This window comes from Rhipicephalus sanguineus, chromosome 3, assembly GCF_013339695.2.
Source record: "Rhipicephalus sanguineus isolate Rsan-2018 chromosome 3, BIME_Rsan_1.4, whole genome shotgun sequence".
In the NCBI taxonomy this organism is placed as follows: domain Eukaryota; kingdom Metazoa; phylum Arthropoda; class Arachnida; order Ixodida; family Ixodidae; genus Rhipicephalus; species Rhipicephalus sanguineus.
In genome coordinates this window covers 12143809-12165789 of record NC_051178.1, presented here as the reverse complement: position 1 = coordinate 12165789, position 21981 = coordinate 12143809, and the positions used below count along the sequence as shown (strand labels likewise).

General features: G+C 47.6%; 1 protein-coding gene across 1 annotated transcript in view; it reads right to left on the bottom strand.

The window, feature by feature from the left end:
- The window catches only part of LOC119384801 (uncharacterized), a 111236-nt gene that overhangs the window by 7475 nt on the left and 81780 nt on the right, over positions 1-21981 (bottom strand). The window contains exon 5 of the mRNA XM_037652497.2: positions 1223-1290. Coding sequence (XP_037508425.2) covers positions 1223-1290 — 68 coding nt within the window. The remainder of the gene's footprint in view (positions 1-1222; positions 1291-21981) is intronic.

Here is a 21981-nt window from a genome sequence, read left to right as displayed (position 1 = left end):
CGTGCGATAGTGGTTACGGACACCGGCGGCGGCTTCGGCGGCGGCAGACTACTACGGCGCCAAAACGGCGGTTCAAATGATCTCATAATAGCTTTCGCTGTAAAAGAAAGAAAAGTAGGACGTCAGGCACGCACACGCTAAGCTCCTTGCCACCATTTTCCCGATCAGGCAAGGGCTCCTGAATTTTTTACAGCGAAAGCTGTTATGGAGATCACAAGGACCATTTTTCGCGCCGTAGTTGTCCGCCGCCAGTGTCCGTAACAAGTATCGCGCGAAATAAGAAAAAAAAGTAAATAAGAAAAAATATCCGGGATGGAACCAGGTTCGAAACTGGGTCCTCTGCGTGGGAGCCCAGTATTCTACCTCAGAGTCATGCCGGTGCTTGAAACTACGTTGCAAGAAGACCCTATACAGGCTTCATTACGGGAAGGATCCACAACAACATATGTAAGGTAGTGTGGAGAAGAGTAAAATTACAGACAAGGCATCACGCAATGCAAACTGCGCAACGAGTGGGTTGTTGAATGCTTTCAACCGATTACTAAGGGCTCTGCCATAATTGTTAATTGTTATCAGCCACAGCATCAACAAAGTGCACATAATGCCTTACAGGAGTTTAGCGGGTCCACGGTTCTCCGCAGAAGCACGAAAACATGCATAGTGGCTGTTTCCCTACTTCACAAAAATTATGATGATTTATAGCGTAATGGGTTCCTCCCATGTGCGCTTCTAGTGGTTGCCAAGCAGGCTCCCATGATCCATTTCCTCAGGGTCTCAATAAAGTTAATTCGCCTCTCTCTCTTTCTCACGTTAACGTATGTTATAAAGCGTGGTGAGAGAGTTAAATAACAACCGGGCGTCACACAATGCGAATTACGTAACGAGTGGGTCGTTTAAAGCTTCGAACCCATTACAAAAGGCTCAGCCATAATTCTTCACCTTCATCAACCGTCGTATCATCAAAGTGGACAGAATGCCTTACAGATGGCACCTCGCTTCTCCGCAGAATGACGAATAATCTCGTGGTGCGTGCTTCCCAACTTCACAAAAATATGGTTTGTGAAGCAGTGGGTACGCTGCTAGTGTACTTGTATTAGTAGCCACAAGAGAATATATAATGAGCTCTAGAAATACCGCTCTTCCAGCTTTCGCTGTGTCTGTGCTGCGCTTTCCGCGCAGGCCTGGCGTTTCTATGTTCTTTCATTTACAAGACAAGACTAACCTTGTTCCTGCGATAGCGCCTCCTTCGATGTCTTCTCTTTCGGCGATTGAGTCTTTCTGTTGAAGCATCTGTAACAAAAGGAACACAATATTCATACCGAAAAGTTTTCATAGGCAAACCTGAGATTACCAGCGACCTTTCACCAGTACCCATTGCAAGTTTTGTAATTTACTGTAAGTTTTAAAGAGCCGTTAGCAGAGCCCTTCAATACAATGATTGTTGATTATTGTACTTGGTTCGCTGTGGAGGAGTGAGGAGAAGAACGACGACACGACTCTGTTAATAATGCCGAGCATCCCTCTAAAGAGAAAAACGCGAGGCCATGGCTTGGATACGTAGGCGTTTGAGTGGACCGCTGTGTTCAAATCTTTCGCTGCATTCCAGGGAGTGCGGTTGCGCGCCTAAGCTCACAGAAGCAACTGTGCTCGCAAGATTAAACGAAAAGACGGAGCGAGAGATTGAAGAGGCGTTTTTCATCAGCAAATTTGGTGAAGCATGTGAAGCTAGGCCGTCAATAATGCTGCATAATATCGAATTAGATTTCCTCATTGCCAGTCACTAAATTTCCTATTTTCTTTTCGTTTCAGATCACGTTTTTACTAAGTGGTTATTAAAGTAAACAAAAAAGGTGAAGATAAAAGCACCGCCCGTAACTGTCTGCCCAGTCGGCGACACCTCAACTGGTCGGTGCGGGGATGGGGAGATGGGAATGAAAGGTAGGGAGAAGAAATAAATGATAGTGAGTGTGACGTTGTCGGAGCGGTAATCGTAACGTGCCCGCTGCACACAGTCAAGTCCGCCATGTAGGCCAGGAGGAGAAGGAGCGCCGCACCAAGGACAGCCGTTGTCGGGCCATGAAAAAAAAAAAAAGCACCACACACAACGCGAGTGCGAAGCACTCGCCACAGCACGTAGCCGCGGCTCATGAGAAATCAAAGTCCGTTGAATTCATGGTGAAGTCGCAGGACCTTGTCGGTATTCATCAGCTCCTCTTGTCTAGAGGCGCTCAGAGAGCACGCAGGACACGAGGCACTCCAGCAGCAGCGCACTGTGGGCACGTTTGATGATAGTGCCGTGCGCCTTCGGGAATAGAAACTCGTCGACACTGTTGGTGGCGAGTCCCTGCTCTCGGTAGCATCCGACGAGAATGCGACGCTCGTCGGAGTATTGCACGCATTGCAGGAGAATGTGTTCCAGCGTTTCAGGCTGCGTGCAATGCGTGCAATTCGGGTCTCCTGCGACGTCATACGCGTTCACAGCTGATGTCAGGGGTTTGTCCGCGCTGTGCGCCGCTTTCGCCAGCTCGTCGGCTGCCTCGTTGCCCGCAATTCCGACGTGTGCCGGAATCCACTGCAGCACGAGATCACATCCGAGGTCCTGAATCGCCTCCAGCTTTCGGACGATGCGGGAGGCAACTGGTGGTCCCTGGAAGCTCTTCGCGAGCAGCTGGAGAGCGGCACGAGAGTCGGAGAGAACGGACCCCGACGGAACTTTGAGCTCGATGAGGGCATCGGCCGCGAGGTCGAGTGCGGCGAGCTCGGCGATCGTCGACGATGCCTCACACATGATCCGGCACTGGTTTTGCAGCTCCATCGAAGGCACGAAGCACGCGGCCGCAGCGGAGCCGTCGCTGAGCACCGAGCCGTCCGTGTAGAGCTGCAGGTGCCCGGCGAGACGATCGTCAAGCGTGGCAGCAGTCTCCTGCCGAAGCGCGCACGCCGGCGTTGTCCGTTTGCTCTTCACTCCCGGGATGTGAGTCCAGATTGTCAATGGACGGTGCCGGTAGGGAGGGACGCTGAGGACGTTCACGTCCGGCGCTTGCGTCACCAGGACTCTGTAAGCTGCGAGGCACTGACCCATTCTCGAGTGTGGCAGGGAGTCTAGGCGGAATACAAGCTGTTGGCCGTGGTGCGTGCGCTGCATTCGATGGATGTGGTTGAGCGCACGAATGTCGGCCCTCAGCGATAGCGGCATGTCTCCCGCCTCCGCGAGCGTTGGCCCTACTCGTGAAGTAAGGGGCAGGCTGTAGTACTGCCGTATTGCCGTACGGTGGAGCACCTCCAGTTTCTCCCAGCCGCACCGCGAGATTATTTTTCATGAGTATATATGCGTGAGTGTTCTTCAATAAATCTGAGTTGACAGTTAGCGCTGTGTATTGTACGAGAAGAGAAACTTGGGCTACCTGGTGGTCCGTCATTGTGAAGGAAAAAAATTACAGCATATCCATGGGTTAATGATGAAGAGCTTGGGCGAAGCTCCTGAAGCAATCATGGTTACACCATGAAATGTTCAGTGGTTTCGCCCAGCAGTAAACAAAGCGATACGCCGCTTTGATCATTTTTCTTTTTTTTCCTTTTGTTATTTTTAAAGTTCTTTTACCTTTCTTTATTTTTTCTTTCATTTTTTAATTTTTTATTTCATTCTTTTATTTTTTATTTTATTTTTTCTATCTCTATGGCGCAGCCCCATCTAGTATATCGTCAACCAACTGCAGTTTGCATGCATTTCTATGGGACAGCGCCATCTATTGAATGATGGGGGAGACGCGACGGCGGGGCACGCCGGATGGAGCGACGACCGACAAGGTGATGCATTAAGGTGGCGGTCCCACTCCGGCGAACCCCCCTCCGCATTTTACGCATTGTTTGCGGACACACTGTGCTCGCTGCGCTTGACAAATAAATATTAATTGTAATAATTCAGAAAGCTTATGATCTCCGCTTTCTAATGACACCTGGTGTTAATGCCTGTTCGGAAGCGTTACCTAATAGCAATGAAAATAGTGTGAGCAACAAAAGGCATTTTCGTTGTACAAGCCTCCGTTGTACGGCCAGTACGGCGAAACTGTTAAACATAACAAGACCAAATTTACCGTGCCTTTAGAAGAAGTGCTATTTAAGGTTTATAGGAAGAGATATTAGTCATAAAATAATTAGTAATTTATTTACGCTCCAATGAAAATGGGCAAAATATTAAAAGTTTTTGTGAGAATATCTTTTTTACTTTTCAAAGCAGAACAATAATATTTAATGGCTACGTAGACTACACTACACTTATTTTCGTGCGAAGTTGCTTTGTGTTCTGAAGAAAACTTGATGAATTATTATTGTGTCAATGCGGCAGTTTATGGCTGTACTTGGTGACGCATTACCGATGAAGCGACAAAACTATACAAGCTGCTACTGTGAACTTCTACATAATGAAGAAGCAAGGCCCTTTCTATGATTCTATGAAGAGAAAATTCCTTTATCTTTATTAGGGAACCTGCAAGACAGCAGTGAATTTACGTAATTTTCCTGCTGACCAGTCCCGTAGAAACTCGCTTTTTTTCCTTTTAGACGCTAATTGCCAACGAGTATTGCACATTAGTAGATGCATATTGTGTCTTTTATCTACTTGTGCTCACTAACTTGACCACTCAGTGCTTCAAACAAAATATTTTCAATGAATCATAAGTCTCACAGGCGTTTTTTGGTGGTAGCTCCATCTATGAAATGAAACATCAAGTTGCTTTATGCGAGTTCAAGCGTTCGCCAAAAGTGGCGCAATTAAACATAATAAAACGGGTAGAACAGGCATGAATTATATTTCCAGGCCTCATAGTTTGCTTCACTAGCTAAGTCTAGTCGCCGCGCGTAACAAACATCAACCGTAAAAGGAGGAGGGCTTAGTGATAAACCCTTTCCACTCGCCCCACGTCAGCAGGTGGGGTGATCTCATCAAGCGGCAAATGGTTTCGGTATGCAGGAAGATTGCGCGTTCGTCACGCATTCTTAGAACCAGTGTTCCCCGGCACGTCTTTAGTAATGTGCATCTCTTTGTGGTTCAGCTGCTTGTGTTTTGCGCGTTCCTTTGAGTGTTTTCGTGCCTGTGAGGTTCGAAATTGTGAAAGGAAGGACGCTGACATGCCGTGTGAATGATACGTATGTAGCGCCGCTTCAAAGGGGACACGATGGTGAACGTATGAAAGCTTGTCATTGCCGGAATTTTCAAAGTATGCCTGTCGAGCACTGTGCCGACAACTTCCACTGACCCAGTAGTGGTAAGTTGTACCCAATCCGGTAATTACGTCCTAGTTGCAACGATGCGACAGAAGCGAGACTTTGTTGAAGATGCAGAACCTTCTAGACAACGTGGCAGAATATTCAATGTACGGGACCCTGGAAAAGTTATATTGTGCTTTGTGAAAAGACGCACTCACTTCGGATAAGACGATCACTGTCTTTGCCACTAATGAGGGCTACGGTGTCAGGAAACAGTTCGACTGAGGAGGACTACTCTACCTAGTGATAACGCTGTTGCGCACTGCTACTTTGTCGTAAAGCGGCTTGCTGCGTAGCCAGAACTACTACTAATGATCGGATAACAACTAGTTCGTAGCAAAGTACAAGGCGGACAGTGCAATGTCTGGTCAACGAAGAATAACCTGACTTAGACGCACGTGAGACTGGCCACATGAACAAAATAGTGCCGATACATATGCTACTGACGAACATTTTGTTGAAAAACTTTTGCGGCAACCTAAATGGAAAACTTGTCGATGGTGCCTGCAATTCAAAATAAAGGAAAACCACAGCTTTCCACAACAAATAAGTGTATTCATGCTTTTATAGAACAAGAATAAATAAGAACTGGATTCTGTAAAAGCCTACATGACCGGTCATGTAAGCCCCCAAGGCGACCCTGTCCAGCTCTGAACCAGTGTAGCAACAAGCCCTGGTCGACCGTCGTGCCCGGGCGGCGGCAAGAGCCAAAGGTCTTCCGGACTAGGAGGCCCACCCCCAATAGCGACTTATTTCTACCAATAAATGTTGTATTCTCTCCCTCCAAAGGAGGAGGGGGGGGCGCCCAGCCCCCTCGTGTGCACGCCTACGCTGGCCGATGTACCTATACTCAGTTTCATACAATATATGCAACGCTGTGGAAGCTATACAAGAAGTTCAGTCAGCAGTATGTGTGACTACGCGCGTCTTGCCCCTGGCTTTCATCGTTGTAAACGCTCGTGCGAGACGACCACGAACGCGCCTGCACAGCGTCGCGAAAGGTTACAAATGAGAACAAAGAGATGAAAATAACGGGGTGTCTTGCCCTCCAACGCACAAACCATCTTGGTTTATTACTGTTCCCAAGAGAAAAAAAATCATGCCTCACATGGAAAAATAATTTTCTTCCTCACGCAAACGCATTCATTGTCAGACGTCTCGCTGGCAGAAGCATGTGTTCTAGGAGGTTCTAACTCCGGTAATTAGTGGTAGTCATGTGTTCAACTGATCATCAAGATGTACTTTATTTTGGTAACCGTTTATTGCAGTTTGAGAGGATGAAATTTCGCAGATAACTCTCGAATTATAATTTGCTGAAATCTGTCGGTCCATTTTTTCCTCCTCCAATTGTAATAAGCAAAAGCACGCCCCCCCCCCCCCTCCCCACACACACACAACAGACATGCGCTCGCGCGATGCTATAAAAGTCACTGGCACGGTCGCTAAAATGAACCAAAATGATTGTTTTAGTAGCGGCCGTGCAATTCCACTGAAACGCTGCGAAGCGTTTGATTGATCTTTTGTTCAATACTATTTATCTGAGGCACATTATAATATGTGAGTGAGTGCGTTAGTGAGAGCGTTACGCGTGCGTGTGGGTGAGAGCGTGTGTGTGTGCGTGTGTGAGTGCACGCTGTTGTACGCACCAGTGTGCGTGTGTGTGCGTGTTTTAGGGGCGAAGCTCCTTATAGCGGCACCCGTTCGTCCCTCGTAGCGTAGTATGTAACCAGTCTTACGCTTTGACCTGCAAGGTGGTGCCGGTGGGAGATTTTTCCTGTGCGTTGTTGAACAATAAAAAATTCGCAGCGTTAGCTAAAAGCCGACTTCTTCTGTCTCTCATTCCCATTAGCAGCCATTCTTTACCTCCAAGGTAGTGCCTGGTGAGATTTCTCCTGTTCGTGATTAAACAATAAAAATTTTGTTCAAAACGCCGTTGATTGATGAAATAAACCAACAAAAGACGCCAGATGTTTTGTAAAAGCAAAACGAAAGAACGCCAGATGTTTCTAAAGCAAAACGAAAAGACGCCAGCTCCTTAACGAAAGACGCCAGATGTTTTCTAAGCAATGGTTTTCTAAACAATGAAAATTCACAGCGTACATGTAAAATTAAAGTGCGCTGCAAGTCGTCATAACTCATCGAACCTTTAGTATAAACGCGCCCGATCTCACGTCGGTGATGATGTACTGGGCAGAATTCACGGAAGATTCACGGTTTACCGATGAACCTCCGCAGCTTCGCCCACTCATCATCATTCACTCCGTGGATATGCTGTGAGTTTTTTTTTCTTTTGTTCTGAAGCGATTGTTTTAGACGCTGCGCTGTCCTTTCTCAAGGGCTGCAATAGGAAGCGAGCGTTTGTCCTTACAAACTGGAGCACTTATCGTCATGTCGTTGAAACGACGCCAACAGTTGGCCCCGATTGTAGGTGAAAGACGCCGTCCGCGTTTGTGCTCGGCCGATTTCCGTGACCTAGCGCGACATATATAACATATAAAACACGCGCGAGGCGACGCTGACCATACTTGCGCGCGCAATTTTCTCGCTTTCTGCAAACGTGGATGAGTGGCGTCGTCTGTTGTTTTAGGGGCGAAGCTCCTTAAGGCGGCACCCGTTCGTCCCTCGTAGTGGTCGTAGTAGTGAGTAACAAGTCTTACACTTTGACCTCCAAGGTGGTGCCGGTGGGAGATTTCTCCTGTGCGTTGTTGAACAATAAAAAATTCGCAGCGTGCGCGTTAACTAAAAGCCGAATTCTTCTGTCTCTCATTCCCCATTAGCAGCCATTGGCATGTTCCAGTAGGAAACGTTAGTAGAAGTAGAAGTGTAAGTGTTAGCTAAAAGCCGACTTCTTCTGTCTCTCATTGCCATTAGCAGCCATTGTTTACCTCCAAGGTAGTGCCTGGTGAGATTTCTCCTGTGCGTGATTAAACAATAAAAATTTTGTTCAAAACGCCGTTGATTGATGAAATAAACCAACGAAAGACGCCAGATGTTTTGTAGAAGCAGAACGAAAGAACGCCAGATGTTTTTCTTAAAGTGTAGTAGTAGGGTAGTAGTTGCATGTAGCCACCTCGCCCGATCGTCAACGGGCGAGGTGGACCGGCAACGGCGCGAGGACCCTGCCGTACGAGAGTTAAATCACACTAAAAGAAATACTTTGCGGGCGATACACTCTAGTGAGCTTTCAACTTTTCGTCTTAGTGTACATGATAAAGAAATTATTTCTACGAAAAACGCAAGGCACACCTTGAGCAATATGTTTGGTTTTGGGACGCTAAATGGAACCATGAGGCGATGCGAAGCCGGAGCACTTGCACGATCGCGTTCCGTTGGCTTTCGTTGGCCATGCTACCGACCTGGCGTCGTGGAACGCGCGTCCTGTCTTCCCTCTAGCCTTGCCTTTAATTCGCACAGGGCGAGCGGGGAATGCGGTCGCTCTTGGCGCTCTTTCGCTCGGGAGTGGACTTCTTCCTTGCAATTCACCGATCACAAGTGATAATGAAGGGACCACGTAAACCAACAGTACAATAAAAGTTTGATGTTTAATATATACACGATGTTTCACACTCTTTATATTATGTACTGGGCGCATTTCACGGAAGAGTTTCACGGTTTACAGATGATTCCCTCCGTAGCTTCGCCCCACTCATCATCATTCACCCCGTGGATATGCTGTGATTTTTTTCGAACTATTGGCAAGATGGTGGTAGTGGAACCGCCACCTTAAGGAGCTCCTCTCCTAAAAAGGCTTCCAAAAGTTCCCGTGCGGTGCTATCTTAGCTTGGGCCCAAAACTCGGATCACACGGAAATTCGGTACGCACATGCAATGTCGGACATGCGCTGGTAAATTCGCGTTCTCTTTAATAATTATGGTTATTTCATGTTCCCTTGCACGAACGTTGATGCACCTTCCGATCTGCCCGACATAAGACTTTGAAGGGTAGCGGCTTGGGCTAGTTGGTATGTTATGACGAAATGTATAGCGCGAACGGGGGGCGGGTACTTGGACAGAAAAAAAACGAGGACGGGCACTAACTTGCAACTGATTTTATTAAGCAGAATCGAACATTTATATATGGCACAAAATGCAAAAGATGAACATGTGACAGAGGATGCACTAAGCGAAAAACGTTAAGGCAGACGCTGCGCAACAAAACAAAACATGAAAACAAACGCAAACCGGTCAGCGCGTGCGTGCGCCAGTGCTTCCTAGGAAACTTAATTCCTCATTACCCTCATCGCAGTATCCCTTTGTCGTGCGCGCACCTTTGCTTTCTGCACACGCGCGAAGCAGCTGCCGCCGGATGTAAAGGCCTTGTTCGGTGGTTACTACCCTTCTGTTGGACACAGGGTCAGGGTGTGCAGAATTCTGAGGTCCGAGTGGCACCGACAGGAGCGCACATACCGTGATGCCCTGTTCGTCCAGCTGCAACAAAGTGAACTTCGACCAGGACTAAAGAAAAGATGATGCAGTGAGTACTGCGATCGGATCGATCATACTGCGGACAACCTGTGGGTTCAAGAGCTGAATAGACTCCGCGCTCAGCGCCCAGTCAAGTCCCGACATGCTGGTGTGGTCCACACATGCAGCGATGTTGTTCTCCCAGACTACGTGCGTAAAACTTTGGCCTTAGGGCTGAAGTTCGCTGTGGACCACGAGGAATCCCCACCTGAGCTTCTTTCCATGGTGCGCTCTGTTGCTAGCCGTGCCTCCACTGAGGACTTGGACAGGTGCGTCTCAGAGGGCGTCGACGTGCTGCTTCGTGGTAAGCCTCCTAGTTCCGGATTTCCGTTAAGGAGAGCGAATTTTCTAAGAGACAGTGAACCTTGTGCTGTGCCCTCGGATAAGGAAGGTGGTTTCACGGTTCTTCGTCATGGTATGTTCCTGGAAAAGGCGACCACGGCCTCTTAGAAAGCTCTCTTTTTAATATTTGTAACAATGTCCGTTTATAAAAGGTGCAAACGCTAGCTATAGAAATGTGTCGGAAGCTCGAGCTACAGGATTCAGCAAAGCGAATCAGGCAGAGTGAGAAAAACGGCCCCTGCATGTTCTTCTCGGCGAAAATGCACAAGGTTAACATGCCTTTTCGCGTAATCGTTTCAGAGAGAGGGACATGGCAGAAGCAACTTGGGTTGTTTATTCAAGACAGCCTGAAGTGTCTTACGGTTGATGACCCCTTTCTGATCCAGAGTTCGCAGGCACTGATTGAATTTCTGGAACGGGCGGATCATGCTGATGTGCACGCGTTTTCTGTTGACATAAAGGATCTATATTACTCCCTGCCGCACGAAGAGTTATTAGAGTGCATAACGGATAACATAGATACCTTTGGGCAGTTGAATTTTCAGTTAAAAACGGGCATTAGAGCACAAAACTTCCTAGACTTGGTTTCGATGTATCTCACGTCTACGTACGTGGATTGGGATGATAGGGTTTATCTACAGAAAAAAATTCGGCAGATCTCACGCACTGTGGGAATCGATGTAATGCGAAGCAGCCAGCAAAGATCTACATACATCGCCTCGTTTGTCTCTGAGCCAAATGAAATCATTCATGCCAATGCATCTAGTCCACCATATATCGCATGTCTGCCATGCACGCATGCATGCACAATCTAGACACCATGCCAATGAAACGCATATTCTGGTATATACAATGCATGACCTGTCGCTTATGTTCATCACGCACTCGAGTCGTGCCATACCAATTTCGGTATATATCCAGTTAACAAAACGGCCGGAAACACACCATGACCGCGGCATGTAAATCATACCGTACATGACATGCATAACATGATTCGCATGTTAAGACCTCTCATTTATGTTCGTCATACAGTCACATCGCGCGATATCAATTTTGGTGTATATCAAGCGAACGAAATGGCCGCGAGTGCACCACGAGTATAGCATGTAAATCATGCCATACATGACATGCATGCCGTGATTTTCATGTTAACACCATTCATTTACGTTCGTCATACAGTCGCTTCACGCAATACCAATTTTGGTGTATATCAAGCTAGCGAAACGGCCGCGAATGCACCATGAGCGCGGCATGTAAATCATGACATACATGACATCATGTCACGGTTTTCATGTTACCACCTGTTATTCATGTTCGTCATACAGTCGCGTTGCGCAATACCAATATTGGTATATATCAAGCTAGGAAAACGGCCGCGAATGTATCATGAGTGTGGCTTGCAAATCATGTCGTACATGACCTGCATGTCATGCTTCCATGTTACCACCTCTCATTTACGTTCGTCATGCAGTCGCGAGGCGCAATACCAATTTTGGTGCATATCACGCAAGCGAAACGGCGACGAATGCGCCATGACCATGACATGTAAATCATGTCGTACATGTCATGCATGTCATGATTTTCATGTTACGATGTCTCCTTTACGTTCGTCATACAGTCGCTGCGCGCAATACCAATTTTGGTGTACATCAAGCTAGCGAAGCGGCCGCGAATGCATCATGAGCGTGGCATGTAAATCATGACATACATGATATGCATGTCATGGTTTTCATCTTACCAACTGTTATTCATGTTCTTCATACAGTCACTTAGCGCAATACCAATTTTGGTGCATATCGATCTACTGAAACGGCCGCTAGCGCACCATGAGCGTGGCATGTAAATCAGGTTGTACTTGACTTGCATGTCATGATTTTCATGTTACCACCTCTCACTTACGTTCGTCATACGGTCGTGTCACGCAATATCAATTTTGGTGCATATTATGCCAGTGAAACGGCCGCAAGTGCACCATGAGCGAGGCATGTAAATCATTACATACATGTCATATATGTCATGGCTTTCATGCCAGCACCTGTTATTCATGTTCTTCATACAGTCACATAGCACAACACCAATTGTGCTGGATATCAAGCAAGCGAAACGGCCACGAGTCCGCCATGAGCATGACATGTAAATCATGTTGTACATGTCATGCATGTCATGATTTTCATGTTACCATGTCTCATTTACGTTCGTCATACAGTCGCTGCGCGCAATACGAATTTTGGTGTACATCAAGCTAGCGAAGCGGCCACGAATGCATCATGAGCGTGGCATGTAAATCATGACATACATGACATGCATGTCATGGTTTTCATCTTAACAACTGTTGTTCATGTTCTTCATACAGTCACTTCGCGCAATACCAATTTTGGTGTATATCAATCTACTGAAACGGCCGCTACCCCACCATGAGCGTGGCATGTCAATCAGGTTGTACATGACTTGCACGTCATGATTTTCATGTTACCACCTCATTTACGTTCCTCATACGGTCGTGTCGCGCAATACCAATTTTGGTGTATATCATGCAAGCGAAACGGCCGCAAATGCACCATGAGCGTGGCATGTAAATCATGACATACATGTCATGGATGTCATGGTTTTCATGCTACGACCTGTTATTCATGTCTTCATACAGTCACATAGCACAATACTAATTTTGGTGTATCTAGCGAAACGACCGCGAGTGCACCATGAGCGTGGCATGTAAATCATGTCATACATGACATGCATATCATGATTTTCATGTTACCACGTATCAGTTATGTTGTTCATACAGAAATGTCTCGTCATACCAGTTTTCGTACATATCCATTAATTTAAACGGCCGCGAGCGCCCAGAGACCATGTCATGTAAATCATGCTGCACATGACATGCGCGTCATGATTTGCATATTAGGACCAGTCATTATGTTCGTCATGAATTCTTGTCACGTCGTACCAATTTTGGTGCATATGAAATTAACGGAATGGCCGCAAGAGCCTAAGGTCGTGGAATGTAAATCATGCTGTTCATGACATGCGTGTCATGATTTTCATGATATGACCTGTCATTTATGTTCGTAATAAGGCCATGTTATGACACACCAATTTTGGTATACATCCGATAAATGAAACGGCCAGGAGAGCACAAAGTCGTAGGCGGCTAGATGGATAGATAGATAGATAGATAGATAGATAGATAGATAGATAGATAGATAGATAGATAGATAGATAGATAGATAGATAGATAGATAGATAGATAGATAGATAGATACGCTCGAAGTCGCAGAAGTTCGCTAAGAAATGCTTCGCATTTAAAATGGAGTGTCAATTGGTTCATGCATAGCTCCATTACGGAGCGATTTGTTGTTGGCTAAAATGGGCAGGTCATTGAAAGAGAAGTTAGTCGGTACTCGTGTAATCAATGTATTCAGATACGTTGATGATTTTCTGGTTATTCTTCAGTGTAACTCTGGCATGTTCCCCCGGCTATCGGCACAGACACTAGGTTTGTTCGAATTGTGTCTCAAGCCTCTGGTGCTGACACATGAGATGCCCGAGAATGACACATTAAGATTTTTAGATTTGAGGCTGTTTTTTGGAGAGCATCAAATTTGCTGGTCCAACGAACCGCGTGCGCAGAAACCTCTGCTTCCTTTTTCTTCTGCGCACAGCAAGATAGTGAAGAGAGGCATAGCCAGCGCGTGCCTCCTAAACGCTTTGCACAAATCTTGCAAACATAATATTTCTGCGAGCTTCAATGCGCAGGTAGCCCGGCTCAAGGCATCAGGCTTTCCAGAGGCTTTGATCGCGTCGGTAGCAGAATCCATCTACCGAACCAGTAAGGCAGGACGGGAGAGGGAGCAAGCTCTGGCTGCAGGTAGCACAACTCAACAGCGGGAAAAGATAGCTGTTCTTCCGTATAAGCATCAAATATCCCACAGACTTAAAAAGATTGGAAAACGCGCTGGCATTCGTGTAGTTTTTTCTGCCCCCTTTAAGCTAATCAGTCTTGCAAAATTCACTAGCCCTCTGAGGCAACAGTCGGCTGCCGCATGTGGCGTGAAGCACAGGACCAGGTACGTGCAATGCGCACGTGAAGTTGTGTACAAGGTTCCTCTCTCCTGTGGTGCATGCTACATCGGTCAGACGGGTAGGTGCATTAATGACCGGATAAGGGAACACGCTAACAACGTAAAAAATGGCAAAGACGGGTTTCTGGCACAATACTGTACCTCTTGTAAATGTTCGCCCCTTTTTGAGCGCACAGTCACTGTGTATAAACACAGGAATGATCGCACCCGACTGATTGTTGAGGCTGCGCAGATGGCAAGCGAGCATGACATGTGTGTTAGTAAGCCATCCGTAGCCCTCTCTGACAAGGAATTAAGTTTCCTAGGAAGCACTGGCGCACGCACGCACTGACCGGTTTGCGTTTTTTTTTGATGTTTTGTTTTGTTGCGCAGCGTCTGCCTTGACGTTTTTCGCTTAGCGTATTCTCTGTCACAGGTTCATCTTTTGCATTTTGTGCCATATATAAATGTTCGATTCTGCTTAATAAAATCGGTTGGAAGTTAGCGCCCGTCCTCGTTGTTTCTGTCTGCCCAAGTACCCCGTTCGCGCTATACATTTCGTCATGATAAGACTTTCCACGTGAAAGCGGAATCTCATAGACCACGCCAACCGCGCAGGCTACATAAGGCATTTCGTGCTTCATGCCACACACTCCAGGACTCTTCTTAGCTGAAGATATTTTCGGGCAGAGCTTTGCCAGCTCGGGTCCTGTGTGGCACCTGCTTTGTGTAACATATTTTTAGTGGACGTCGATCATTCTTTGTCTACCATCCTAGAGACAACTAATGTTATCAAAGTTTTTAGATATGTAGACGATTTTTTAATACTTTTAAAGAAACCAACTGATTTTAATCTTGACAAGTCTGTTCATTCTATCCTTGACGCGTTTCAGCAGTGCGGGAAGGTTTTGACCTTTACCCATGAAATCCCTTGGAATAACTCGCTGCAATTTTTAGATTTAAGGCTTTGTTTAAGCACTCACGTGCGCTGGTGTTATAGCCCACGAGCGCAGAAGGGACAGCTGCCATATGATTCAGCGCAGTCGATAGATAGAGCAAATTTATTAGAAGGCAGAGAGGTCGGCCTGAGCTTGAGCGCTCTAGCCTGCTACTCTGCACAGGGGAAAAGGGGAAGGGGAAAAAAGAGTAATGAAGATGATGATGGGGACAGGAAGAGGTAATGCGTATGTACAATAACCACGAAACACAGTGGTCTTCTTAAAGTCTATCGTCAAGTCCTGTACTCTTGATAAAATCTATGAATGCTCTTGTAGCAGTCGGTGATGCTGTCTGGTCGGACATTGCGGACAACAGATTAGTCTCACTTAGAGTGTTCACACCGATGCCGGCCAACGTTAAAGCCAGCGTCTTCCGTTCGGACACGTACAGAGGGCAGTCGCACAATATATGGGCTAAAGTTTCATCTACTTGGCAGCGCTCACAGTTCGGGCTGTCCGCACTGCCGATAAGGTGCGCGTAGCGTCGAGTGAAGGCGACGCCTAGTCGAATCCTGTGCAGCAGACTGGCGTGGCGGCGCTTAATTTTAGCCGGGAGTCGAAAGGTCATGTGAGGGTCTGTTTCCCGCAAACGCCTATGCCGATGGTCTGGGTTAGACCAGTAAGTTGTCGTGAACTCTCGCATAAGCGATCTTAACAAAGAGTTCACGTCACTTCGCGAATATGGAATTTTTACGAGAACGGCGTTGTTATCAGCAGCGGCTTTTGCTGCAGCATCAGCTAGCACGTTGCCTGCCAAGCCACAGTGTCCAGGTACCCATTGGAAGATGATAGAGTGACCATTCCGTTGCGTGATATCGAATGCTTGTATGATTTCGGAAGCCAATACGTAATGTTGTCCTTTTCGTGAGCATGAATGAAGGGCTTGTAATGCGGATTTCGCATCAGAGAGTATTGTCCATTTGCGTGGAGCTTGGTCGGATACAAATCGAATAGCTTCTCGTATAGCAACCAATTCTGCTGCTGTTGATGAGGACTTATGGTCTAACCTGTACGGCCGGGAAATATCCAGTTGAGGGATCACAAAAGCGGCAGTCGAAACGCGCGGAGTCACAGATCCATCAGTGTATACGTGTATAGTGTCGTTGTATCGCTCAGTCAAGTAAGCCAAGGTGAGTTGCTTGAGGCCAACACAAGGAACACGTGATTTCTTCGGAATCCCAGGTACTTGAAGGTGCACCAGTGGTTTATGCAGTGTCCACAGTGGCACTTCAGGGATGACGGTTGGTGCAAAACCTACAGGAATGATACTCCTGTGAGTATTGATACATTCTGAGTAGGCGCAGCCTGGTCGGTTCGTCTGCAGTGAAGACAGGTGGTGGTGCGCATGCCGGGTCAGCAGCCGAAGGTGAACTCGAAGAGGTTCACAAGACGTGTAAGTCTCTATAGGGTGAGTGCGTGACTCTTCAATGGTGCCTGATGTTGTAGTACATCGCGGGAGGCCTAGGCATGTCCGGAGTGCTCGCGCTTGAAGGCTCTTTAACGTACGAATGCACGTTGTACGCATACGTGAAAGCACAGGTGAGCTGTAGCGTAGATATCCCACAAACAATGCCTGGTATAGCTGCAGGAGGCTTTTCTCAGAGGGGCCCCATCTTAGTCCCGCTACAACACGAAGCACGTCCATAAAGCTGACCAGTTTGGTCCGTAGCGCCGTGATATGCTTCGACCAAGATAGGTTGCGGTCAATAACAACACCTAAATATCTGTAATGTGTGACAGCAGGAATCGCTGCTCCGTCAGCGAAGATTGGATACCGCGTCATTGACTTTCTTGTGAACGCCAATGCTGCACACTTTGCCGTTGAAAGTTGCAGGCCTTGACGGCGCAAGTACTTGGCTGTTATTGACGTAGCCTGTTGTAGGCTTGCTCGCATTTGTGGACGCGTTACTCCAGAGGCCCATATGCAAATATCGTCTGCATATACGCTGATTTTAACATTGTCAGGGAGCTCCGCTCCAAGACCAATGAGCGTGATGTTGAACAACGTGGGGCTGAGGACCGCGCCTTGTGGAACACCACGGTTGACGTAGTGCCTGCCGGTGTCACCATCAGCCGTCGACATGAAAATTGTACGTTCGCTGAGATAGCTGACAATCCATGCGTGAAGTCGACCCCCTACGCCAACGTCTTCAAGCGCGTCGAGAATGGCCTCATGAAGGACGTTATCGTAGGCCCCTTTTATGTCCAAAAAAACTGCGCCCACTATTCTCCGACGTTGTCTTTCCTGCTCCACAGAGGAAACTAGGTCTATAACTCCGTCTATAGATGAACGACCCCTGCGGAAACCATTCATGAAATCTGGCAAGGTGAAAGTATTCTCCAAGAGCCATTCCAGTCTTGTAAGCACCATACGTTCCATTACCTTGCCGACGCAACTGGCTAAGGCGATTGGTCTGTAGGAAGAGAGCTCGTTGGAGCACTTGCCTGGTTTCAATAGGGCCACTATGCGGCTGCACTTCCAATTATCCGGCACTCTCGCCGTGTCCCACGTAGCATTGTAGAACGACAAAAGAGCTTTCCGTGCTTCTTGGCTGAGATGGGAGAGAGCCGAATAAGTGATGCCATCAGGTCCTGGCGCGGAGGAGTGTCGGGAGGCTGAGATCGCAGCGTCGAGCTCGTGCAAAGTGAACGGCAAGTCGAGACGTTCGTCACAGGATGGTGGTGAGGCATAATATGACGTCGATCCCGTTGAGAAGGACGAGCCTACGAGCAATCGGCAATATTCTTCTGCTATTTCCACTTCGCTCCGGCCTTGCTTTAGGGCCACACCTCGGAAAGGGAACAACTGCGGCGTAGGTGTCCGAAGGCTTCGTACAACCTGCCATATTCGTGATAGGGGTTTCCTGGGATCCAGAGAACCACAAAACTTTCTCCACCGTTGCCTGTCGAGCTTATCGAGGTGTCGGAGTACATGTCGCTGTGCTTGTCGAGATGTAGACAGGTCTGATGGCGATTTCGTCCTCCTGTACTTTCTTTCAGCGCGGCGACGGATTGCACGCAGGTGCTCGTATTGTGCGTGAACCTGCGATCTGGGTTTCGACACACTGATGAGTCTGGTATTTGCTGTCAAGGCTGACGCTATAACGCCTTCTATTTCAGAAATACATTGAATGTTGCCACAGTGAATATCCACAGATGCTTGGAAGCCTTGCCAGTCTACGCTTCGTACAGAACGGGGAGATGAACGGCGGAATCCTTTTAGTTGTATATACGTCGGGAGGTGGTCACTTCCGTGCGTTTCTACATCTACACACCAAGAGGTTGTAGACAGCAGATTTCTAGTCACAAAACAAACGTCCAGGCAGCTGCTGTATGATGTGCCGCGAAGGAAAGTGGGGGATCCATTGTTGATGGTCATGAGGCCCCGATTTATCACAAAATCAGCCATGTCCCTGCCGCGGGTGTTCATCGAAGCAGAGCCCCACATTGGATGGTGCGCATTGAAATCTCCTACTAGAACGTGCGGGCTTGGGCAAGCTTGGAACACAGACGAGAGGTGAGAACAGTCAACGCGGCTTCTGGGAGGAAAATATCCACCTATGAGAGATATCGAACGTCGCTTGTGCTTCATAGTCAGGCATATATAATCATTTGAAGCATGAGGAGCGACGTCATGCCTCACGTATGTCAAATCACTACGTATACATATAATCACTTTGCTCGTACTTCGGTCGTCGCGAGACCATAGTATCGCGTATCCGGATATCCGAAAAGGTGATACCATGTTTGGCTCACATATAACAACCACAGGAAACTGATATTTAAGCATCCATTGCCGAAAGTCAGACAGCCTACTTCGCAAACCTCTTGCGTTCCACTGCATTATAGCGGATGCATGTACTCTCTCTTCGAATGAAGTCGCCATGTTGTTCTATGGAAGCGCTACTAGGAGCGGTTCCAACACGTTGAGGATCTGCACTGCTGCCTTCGCGCCCGGCGTCTGTAGCTCGCAGAGAATGGCACGTAGGGAATTTAGCAGGTTCTTCAGTGTAGTCTGCGTCTTGTCAAAGTTTTGCCTATCCTTTTCAGCCACCTTTGGAGTTGCAGCCCATGATGTGGTCGTCCTTATTGCTCCAGACGGTAGTGAAGGCCACTCTGCATCTGAAGCATCTTCCTGCATCGCTGGCTCGGCCCCCTTTTGTGCATCACTCGGTCGGGCTGCACTCCAGACGGGAGTAGAGGCTTTACACTGCGTAGTCATTTGTTTATCTTGTGCTGCAGTCGATCTATCACTCCGGTGGCCGCTGTGGTTCTGTTGGCGTCGGCGTTTTGAACGGCGTCTCTGACGACGAATAGATGAGACAGCCTCTCTGTGTGTCGAGTTGTCCCTCACCATCTTCCTCAGTATGCGTATTTCTTCTTTTATCTTCGGGCAATCTTTCGATGTCGCGTCATGCGGACCGGAGCAGTTCGGGCACTTGAAGGGAGCTGCAGCGTCACAGTCGTCAATCTTATGAGGTCCTCCGCACTGCTGGCAAGTTATCACACTTTTGCACACGGCGCTGACGTGTCCTAACTTGCAGCACTTGTGGCACTGCAAGGGCCGTGGCACGAAAGGGCGCACGGGATGTCTGACGTATCCAACCTTGACGCTTGCAGGCAGAGACTCAGAATCAAAGACTATTTTAATGCATCGAGATTGCCCGAAGCGGCGGACGGTGGCGATTCTGACTGTTGACGTTACAAGCCTCTGAAGATCAGCGTCGGTGATGTCAATGTCCACGTCATTTATGACTCCAATCGTTGTTCCTTTCCCGTGAGCAAGGAACGAGCGCACTGAGATACTTCCCAGGTGCGTGACGGCCTTCAGTCTCTCGAGGATGGTTTTGTTTGTCACATCGACTGACAATATATTCTTCCTACTATTGATGCGGATTTCAGTCACTTGCGCTGGTGCGACCCGCTCGAAATATTCCGTTAAGGACTGCCTGTTAAGCGAGTTCAAGTTGTCTGTCGTAGAGGTAGGCACGTATGAAATTGTGAAAGACTGCTTGCCATGATCTGTCGATGGTTGCAAGTCCCTCGAACTTGATGTCCTTCGAAGCTTTCTTTTCAACCGCCGGGTGGTGAATGTCGTGAAATCGGCTTCCGACTCCATTTCTTCAACGGATGAGCTGTCGCTGGAATCGCAACGAGCGGCTGCGACGACACGGTCACCCATCTGCGGTCCATCAGTCGGCAGACGGCTGGGGCCCGCGGTCTCGTCGGGGTGATGGTCCCCCATCTCGAGGGACGACGTCCTCCGTCTCGCTTGATCTGTGGTCGTCAGGAATTCTCAGAATTGCGAGAAAATATGAGAGCAGTTCAAGGCTCAACTATGCCCGAACGCACTTCTTCTTCCTCTCCCCAGCGCAGTCGAAACTAGTTAAGCGGGTTAAGTGAAGCTTTGCTGGGGTCTGCGCATGGAAAGTCATGCCCACATGCTATGCAGGACAGCTTTAGAAATCAACTACGACGAGTGTTGGAAGCCGGGTACCCTTGTACGCTCGTTACGGCAGTCGCAGAGACTCTCCTGCGAGATTCAAAAGCACCCCGTTCCGGTAAGACACCAGGGCCGCAATCCGGGAGCCGCCCTGTAGCGTTGCCCTACATTCACCGCACTTCTCACAATCTGAAGAAGGTTGCGCGCAAGCACGACGTGCCGATGGTTTTTTCAGCCCCGCGCAAGCTGGCAAAGCTCTGCCCGAAAATATCTTCGGCTAAGAAGAGTCCTGGAGTGTGTTGCATGAAGCACAAAATGCCTTATGTAGCATGCGTGGTTGGCGTGGTCTATGATATTCCGCTTTCATGTGGAAAGTCTTATGTCGGGCAGACCGGAAAGTGCATCAACGTTCGTGCAAGGGAATATGAATTGATCATAATTAACTCTTTCAGTCCCAGTGATTCCAATTGGAATCACAAATTTTGTAAGACAGTCAGCAAGCACCTGGTAAAGTTAAAGCATTGTTCTTCTTCAAGAGTTCATATTTAGCATTTCCTCTACATATGGTGCCAACCTGGTACACTCAACAAAGCGAGGTCACGTGTGAACGAAGAAATTGCAGAAGTGGTCGCACTGCTCGCGCACTTCGCTGAGGCAGCTTCTTCTTTCACCGTGCTGAAGTAGGGCATTGATCTGTTTCGGAAAATCGAATTTTCGCCGTTGCGTATTTTGCAGTCCCATCGAAATAATTTTTAAGTAAGAAATTAAGAAACAAATGATCGACATACTACGAAATAATAATTAATTCACAAATTAATTCGGTCGCTAATTACTCTTGATTGAAAAGTGCGAGCACAGTTTTTTTCATATTTTTGAACTACCATGATCATGCGCATCTCAAGTTGCATAAACCAGTTGCTTAATCCAAAAAAATAAATAAATCAGGACTGAAAGGGTTAATAAAGAGAACGCGCATTTGCCAGCGCATGTCAGACATTGCATGTGCGTACCGAATTTCCGAGCGATCCAAGTTTTGGGCCGAAGCCAAGATAGTACCGCACGGGAACTTTTGGAAGCCTTTTTTATCTCAACTAGAGGAAACGCGTGTGTTAGCCAGACTTCTGTTTCCTTATTGCATGGTGAAAAGAGATTCTTGCGTGGCTTGTTGCGATCTGACAGTGAAAATACGATTAGCGTTGTGACCACGTGATTGATGGCATATATTGTTGACACGACGAAAAATAAAGTTAGTTGAAAGTTTGCGCTCGTCCGAGCCTCCTGAGTCCGTGTTTTTATGTGGGTGGGCATCAATATTTTTTTCCTTCCAAATATGAACCAACGCGCCCAGCAGCAAGTTTTACTGAACCACCATGACAACGTGGTCAACTTCCAAACCATCTTCGTAGTCT